At 52.7% G+C, this 7,783-nt stretch overlaps 1 protein-coding gene across 1 annotated transcript; it reads right to left on the reverse strand.

Moving 5' to 3' along the window:
- Nucleotides 1-4,659: 4,659 nt before the first annotated feature.
- On the reverse strand, nucleotides 4,660-6,705 carry FOXD3 (forkhead box D3). Its single transcript, XM_058717154.1, has one exon. The coding sequence runs from the start codon at nucleotides 6,222-6,224 to the stop codon at nucleotides 4,779-4,781; it is 1,446 nt and encodes a 481-aa protein (XP_058573137.1). The 5' UTR covers nucleotides 6,225-6,705; the 3' UTR covers nucleotides 4,660-4,778.
- Between the last annotated feature and the right edge of the window lie 1,078 nt (nucleotides 6,706-7,783).

Raw genomic sequence — 7,783 nt, forward strand, 5'->3', positions numbered from 1 at the left:
TCTTATTTTGAGAAATTCTGATGTAAGACACGCCCTCGGGAAATAAAAATAAGATGACAATGCTTTCTTAGGACTTTATGGCTGATTTTGCAGCATTTATTTTCAAATGTTATTCTGTGCAACTGCCCTCCTTGGCTGATCTTGCTCCTGGCAAGCAAAGAATGACCTGTACATTTCTAAGAAGGCAAGGGGAGGGGGTGGTGATAAGAGAGAAGTTGGCGCTAGGTATAACTCTGCCAACTGTTGGGGCAAAGCAAAGGGATGGTGGTCTTTCACACATGTTTAAGATCTGGTTACCTTTAATTCCCCCCGGAGCCCATGTCGTCCGCTAATGGGCGTCTGTCAGCGGAGGGCTCCTGTTTCTCCACTTGCTGCAGAGAGTGGAAACAAAGGGGCAAACAGCAAAGTGGACTGCTCAGCCAGAAAGAAATAGCCAGGCCTCTAGAGCTGGCAATGAGGGCTTCTCCTCAGGCTCAAGGCATGGTAGGACTTAAGACCAGGAGGAGACTCCACCTTTTAAAAGCCCCTTCTCACCAGCCACTTTTCCTTCCAGGTAGACAGGAGCTGGAATAGGTTCTACCACCCTTCTTAGAAAAACCCACTTTTCACACCAAAAACCGAGCTTTTCAAAACCAAGCCAAATACTGCTGGTGTTTGGAACAGAGTTGTTCCTTTGTCCAGAAGCCATTACAAAATACCAAGCAAACTTCTTACATCTCCCTAGCTCCTTACAGTTTATAAAATATTTTTCACTGGCAACAGTTCACCTAATCCTGTAAACCAAAGCATCAGGTAGACTCCTCATTCTCACGGTAGAGGTAAGGAAATGGAGAGACTCAAAGAAATCAAGCAGCTTGTTCAAGGTCACAGTCACAAAATGCCTAATCCCTGCTTGAAACCCCCCTCTGCAAGGCCTCTCTCATTTCCATTCCTTCCTGTTATCCCCCGCCCACCCCACCCCCCCCCCCCCCCGCCCCATGATTGGGCCTGGGCACCCAGAGAATGTTCTTACAACTCCTCCCCACCCCAGAAAGGAGAATATTAACTAATTCAGGATGCAGTTTGCCACCATCACAGACACAGGTGGAGTCCAATGGGCACATGGCTTTGGAACCGGCTTTCAGATCACATTTTCTTCCGGACCTTTCTTCAAGGAACCCACATTAAACACCCCCCTCCCTTCAGCCATTGGCCATTCATGTTTTCCTCACTGCCAAGGCTCTTCCTATAAACCATGTAAAATAAATAACCTCAAATATAACTCTTAATTGCTTCCAAGTCGATGTTTCCTCATCACTAAACTTTATTGCTTCCCAATCTTTAAGATAAACTTCCCTCGGGACTCTGTCCCTTTCAGGAGACAGGCTGAGAGAAGCAGCTTCTCCGAGATTCTACCTGGATGTCCCAGACCCGGAAGATGAACAAGGGTGTCAGGGTGCTCCGAGGCTGCGAGGCAAGGAGAAGCCTCCGAGGGCTGGGGCTGGACTCTGGGAGACAAAACGGGTAGGTTTTCCATCTGCTCGTCGCCCCCTACAGGCCGCATCCGCCATCGCAGCGCGAGCCCATCCTAGCCCGTGCAAGTATTTTGCTCTAGCTAGGTTCATATTTCCCTGGACCTCCGGATTCACCCTCCATTCCCGGAGGGACTGCGTGCGAGGGCTCCACTCAGGGACTCTGCTCTGGATAAGTCCTAAGGACTACAGGCCTCGAAACTGGATTCACATTCTGGAAATGAGTGCTGGAGGAATGGAAACCAGTTTAAATTCGTTTAGCCGAAAGCTAAAATTCTCTCCCATAAAAAAATCAACCCCCTTCCTTTTTCTTTTTTTTTATTACAAATAAACCTGCCTAAGTGGAATAAAAAGTGGATATCAGTCGTGTTGCCTTTAAATCTCAATGTAAAGGGGGATTTCAGTGCCTTTCGTCGCTGGTGCCAGCGTTCAAACCAAATGTGAGTTTCAACCCTCCCCCCACCAAATGCTTACGTTCATTATATATATTTGCATTTTCCCTTCTGCTCTAAACCTTCGTGGTTTAACAAGCTTAAACCAAAAAGAGCTTTCCAAAGGGGTACAGCCAGGTCTATCTCCCAGACATCTGCCAGCACTTTAAACAGCCGCTGGGCCAGCTTGGGGTCTGGATCTGAGAGTTTCCTATTCTCCAAGAAATAAAGGAAGGGGTCCATCTCCAGGCTCTGGTTCAAGGTTGAGAAGTAGCTAGAAGGAAAGTTTCCGGCGGATCTTTGCTCCTCTTCTCCCTGCCGCCTAATGCATCGCTGGAAAAAGCCCTACGGATCTCAAGCGTCGGCTTGTGGCGGAGTGTCAAGCTGCGGGCTCAGGCTCGGCCGGTATTGCTGCTATGCGTGGAAATATGAGCGAGTAATTTTATAAGTAACAAAGGATCAGGGATGGAATGAGGCCTCTGTTATCCAATGTCATTTAGAAGCCTTGGATCAGCAGCTTCTTGAGGCTAAAAGTGAATTCAAGAAGCCCTGCCTTTCCCTTTTCCCAGGGGTGTCAGCTAAAATTAGAAATAACCTCTATGTGTTTGCACAAATCATGTACCATTTGCTGTTTGTGTAAAAACCGATTAGCCAGACACAACTGTGAAACAACTTGTTACTTTTATAGCTGCAACACACAAACAAATTTAGATCCGTTTAGTTTTCCTTGTAAAAGGAGATTAGAGGGGACCCGCCCGGAGACTGTGTGGTCCATAATCTCTTCTCCGTGAAGGTTACTGTTGCTTCTTTCGGCCTCAGTTGATTATCAGGTTCTTGTTTATCAGGTTAAACTATCTCACCCCTGGCAGCTTGTTTTATTTTAGGACCCTGATCCAGGAGGAATGTTTACTCAGGACACAATAATGTTTACTGTTTACCAGGAAAACAGATTCGGTATTTTCCAGGACACGTCTTTCAAAGCGACTCCGTAGCCCACGCCTATAGTAGAGAAATAAGGCTCGGATCTGAAGCCGGGAGACATCTCCACGACGAAGAGGCGAGGTGGACGCCACCGACAGGGACTGGCTGTGTTTTGCAAGCAGGACGCGCATAGGGCCGAGCTGACAGCACTGCTACCCGTTCCAGTTTTAAAAAGCGATTTCGCATAAGTAATTGTAACAGCTAAATTAATTACAGAATAATTAGAATTGATGCCGTTTGAGGATATGTTGGTGGTGATGGGAAACGGCTTCCCGCTCTAGATGTTTTCTTTCTACCTTAGTACTTTTAAGGTTACGACAGCTGAAATGCACATTAAAAATAATCTAGGACATCTCCCCATTCCTGCCCTATGATCTCTCATTTCACACTAACCTAGCCTAAGTTTATTTAAAAAAAAAAACAAGACTTTTAAAAAAGGGGGGAGGAGGAAGGAATGATGTGCACCTATTTTTAAAAGGGTGTTAAGGCCACTATTCCTTGGCCTTTGGAACACTGCGGGTTGGAGGGAGAGGAGGCATGCACAGAAATCCTTCAGAAATCAAAATTATGTTCTGGATTTATTACTGCCATACAAAAGAGGTATATTATTTAAAAATATTATGAAAGAATAGGACAACTATGTATTATTGATCAGGTTAATATAGATAATACAATTCCACTGCAAAAACTAAACTGCCATAACATACATTTAAACAAATAACTGGAGTTTATTTACCACTTCCACTAGGGGAATGAAAATAAATACTTTCAAAAATTTAAGACTTAAATGCTAAAATGGGGGGATGTTTGTAATTTATGTTTTTTGAAAGAATAATTGAAATAACCAAGGACTCTCATTATGGAAGACAGAAGTCTGGTATTAAAAAAAAAAAGATTGTGCTGTTGTTTAGACTTAGGTTATTTTTTTTTTTTTAACGGCAGCTTATTTTTGTCTATAGAAATATCTGGTCATTCAGACTTAATGGGTTACTATGAACAAGATCCTCACCCACATTCCATGTAAAAACTAAAAGAAAAATATTAATACGATTTAAATTAGGCATATTCTTTCCCTTCTCCAATTAAATTTTTCCCACACTCAAATTACGCATAGCTAAGTTTGAAAGGGTCATTACTTGAAACTCCTCAAATTTTTGGGAAAGATAAAATGTAAATACGATTTTAAAATATTGTCGTTTACCTCAGACCTCTAAATAAAACACTAGGGTAAGCATTTTAAAAATTTATTTACAAAGTTGTGTACAACACGATGGAATAACATTTAGAATACCATATATATTCATTCATATATAAACAGACTTTTATAATAGAATGACACTTTTCGCCTTTTGAAAATTTTTTTATATTTAAAATCTCCCAACGTCTCTATACATTTTCTTCTCACATAAAACTGCGGAGAGTGAACCTTCAAAAAAAATGAAAGTTCAGAGCTCTAAATCTACTGAATTTTTTTTCTTAAAAAAATAAGAACCCCAAAAGGAAAGTCAATAATTTTTATACAAATATGTACAAAGAATTTCCCTCCCACCCCCACGGTACTGAGAGCAGGAGCCGTCGGGGTACATTTTCGGAAAATTCGGTTTTTCGGTTTTACCTGTACAGAAAGCTATTCCCGGCGGGCGTGCGGTGTGAGTTTGCTCCGCCAGCCTAGGTGTGCGCAAGGGGGTGGAGGCCGCCGAAGGTCGGTGTTGAGGGGTCGGGGGGAGGAAATGGAAGAGAGGCAGAGTCCGGGATTGGGCAGGGGGGCCGGGCCCGGGGCGGGGCGCGCAGACTAGAAGTGCAGCCACCGCCCCGGGCAGCCGCCCGGCCCTCGGTCCCAGCCACCGGCACGTCCCTATTGAGCGGGCCATTTGGCTTGCGCTGCAGCGGCGGCAGCAGCCGCGGCCGAGGCTGCTGGCTGCAGGAACTGTCCAGAGAGCGGCACGCTCAGGATGGGTGCGATGGTGGCCGTCGTCCGGCTCAGCGACAGCGGCTGGTGCGTGGCCATGAGCGCCGCGGACTGCACGGTCCCGGGCGGCCTCAGGAAGGACTGTGCTGCGCTGCCGCCCCCACCGCCCCCAGTGCCCCCAGTTACCCCGGCGCCCCCAGCGCCCGCCGCCGAGCCCCCGGGCGCCGCCGGGCCCCCGCCAATGATGTTTTCGATGCTGAACGACGGCCGCGCGCTCGGCTCGGACTTGATCAGTGACGCCGTGGTGCCCGCAGCGCCCGCCGTGCCCGCGGCGGCCGCCGCAGCGCCCAGGCTGTTGAGCTGCAGCTGCAGGCCCGGGCCGAGCTGCGAGCCGAAGGCAGCCGCTTTGCGGCCCAGCTCGCCCGAGGGCAGCAGCGGCACGGCAGGCGGCAGCACGGGTGCCACTGGCGGCAACGCGTATGGGTACTGGAGCGCCGCGGCCGCAGCCGCTGCCGCCGCAGCAGCCGGGTGAGAGTAGGCGCCAGCCGCGGCCGCGGGGTGCAGGCCGTAGGGGCGGCCGTAGGGCCCCGCGGCTCCTGCTGCCGCCGCCAGGCTATAAGCGCCGAAGCTCTGCATCATGAGCGCCGTCTGCTCGCGCAGGTGCTCCTGCTGGTGGCGCTTGAAGCGTTTCCGGCGCCGCAGGAAGCTGCCGTTGTCGAACATGTCCTCGGACTGCGGGTCCAGGGTCCAGTAGTTGCCCTTGCCCGGGTTGCCCGGCTCGCGGGGGATCTTGACAAAGCAGTCGTTGAGCGAGAGATTGTGGCGGATACTGTTCTGCCAAGCGGGGAACTTCTCCCGGTAGTAAGGGAAGCGGTTGCTAATGAACTCGCAGATGCCGCTCAGGGTCAGCTTCTTCTGCGGACTCTGCAGGATAGCCATAGTGATGAGCGCGATGTACGAGTAGGGCGGCTTCACCAGGCTGTTCTTGGGCTTGCTGGGGGCCAGGCCTCCCGCCGCACCGCTGCCCGAGCCGGGCCCGCCGCCGCTCCCGCCGCCCTCCTCGCTGCCAACGCCACCCTTGCAGCCGTCAGCTTCGGAAGCGCCCGCCTCGCCCCCTGGCCCAGCCCCGGTTCCAGTCGCCTCTTTGGGCAATGCCAGGGGCTGCTGGTGCGGAGGCTGAGGCTGCCCGTGGTGGGGTACCGCTGGCGTCACCTCGTCCGCCTCGTCCAGGCGCAGCTCCGGCGGCCCCACGGGGCTATCGCAGCCCGCGTCGCTGTCCTTCTCCTCGAGCCCGTCGTCGCCCTCGCCCACCACATCGATGTCCACGTCCTCGGCCGTCAGCACCGTCTGGCCGGACATGTCGCTGGCGCTGCCGCCGCCGGAGAGGGTCATCCCTCCTCGGGGTTGGTGGCGGCGGCGGGGAAGGAGCGGCGGGCGATGGGAGTCGTCAGGGGCTGCCGCCGAGCTCAGGGGAAGGGGGCTTGGGTGCTCCGGAAAGATGGGAGAGGGGAGGGGGACGTAGGTGGTTCGGGGCCCTCCCGGCTTGGCTCACACTTAGCAGCCCGGCATCGCGCGGCGCGGGCGCTGCCGTCCGCCCCCCGCGGCCGCGCTCTTCAAACTCCTGCTGTCCCTGGCTCTCGGTACTAGGTGCTCGATGCCGCTCCGGGCCACGGCGGCTTCTCCACGCCGCGCCCCCTCACTTCGCCCGCCTTCCTCGGCCTCTGGCCCGGGCGTGGAGAGCAAGAGCGGCGCAGGCGGGCGCGGGACGCCGGGCGCCCAACAGCTCGGGAGGGCGCGGACAGGGGCAACAGGGGGAGGGGGGTGTCAGGGACGCCGAGCCCCCGTAGTCGAAAGTCCCGTTTTAAGGACTGGCCTGATAGATTACTTTCTACTTAAAGATCCAGCGGGAGGCGGGGCCACGTGACCGCGCGTGACGTCAGGGCCGCGGTGGAGCCGGCCAAACTCAAGTTGGTTCAGGGAATTGTCAACAAAGGGACGAGGGACGCGCAACTCAGCGCCGCACGGTGCGCCAGCATCCCGAGGGCTCCGAGGGTGTCCTGGCCCACTCTGGACCCCAGCCTAGGCTGGAGCCTTGCTCAGGGGTCGAGGGAGCCTGTGGGTGTGAGTGCTGGAGGGTTGTTGCGAGCGCGTGAGGGCGTGGGCCTGGGAGCGTCCGCGGGACCCTGCGGCTCTCGCTGCCCTGCCCTCCCTGCCCCCTCTCCCTTCCCCCTTCCCCACTTTGCCAACACTCCTTAGGCTGGGACTGGGCAACACCGAAAGAGATTCTCATCCCCCCCCCCCTTTTTTTTTAAAGGAAAAACTTAGTAGCCTCCGTTTTGTTTTTGGGGTTTGATTCTTTTTAGCTCTTGAGTAAGGGCTGCGCATCCGGCTCCGTGTTGCTAATTAGACTTCAGATCCCCTCCTGTCTCGGTGCTCTTTCGGCGGAGACAATTACTGAGGTGACGCGTTCCCTTTCCCCTCAAAGCCAAACCACCTGGGTCCTGCCTTTGCTTTCCCCGCTAGATGTGAGCGTGCTTTTATATATATATATATATATATATATAAATTTTTTCCCCGCGCGGCCACAACAGCATCAGCTGGGGTTCCCGAAGGTCAGAAAATAGTTATTGATTAATCTATTAGAATAGTTGCCGAGAGAAATAAAAACGACGTAAAATAACAGCGAACCTATAAATAAAGAGGCTGTAACTAGCAGCTGGGAGTTGTTAAACGACTTAGCAAGTGAAAAAGTCGGAAATGAGGCGCTGGGGAAGGAGCCGGGACTGGCAGCGGCCTGGGTAAGTCGAGTGGAGCGAAGTAGAGGATTCCGGGCCTCCCGTTTGGGCGCCGCGCTCGGACTAGGACGCCGGGAGCTGGCGGTGTGACTTTACCGGGCGGCGGGGCCCAGCCTCTTGGGAATGGGGGGCGGCCTCGAGCATGCGGGTGGGCTA

The sequence above is a fragment of the Neofelis nebulosa genome, chromosome 2 (genome assembly GCF_028018385.1).
Source record: "Neofelis nebulosa isolate mNeoNeb1 chromosome 2, mNeoNeb1.pri, whole genome shotgun sequence".
Classification (NCBI taxonomy): Eukaryota; Metazoa; Chordata; class Mammalia; order Carnivora; family Felidae; genus Neofelis; species Neofelis nebulosa.

Bases quoted from the DNA above. Each gene is read 5' to 3' on its own strand.
- FOXD3 (XM_058717154.1), bottom strand. From the start codon at position 6,224: ATGACCCTCTCCGGCGGCGGCAGCGCCAGCGACATGTCCGGCCAGACG.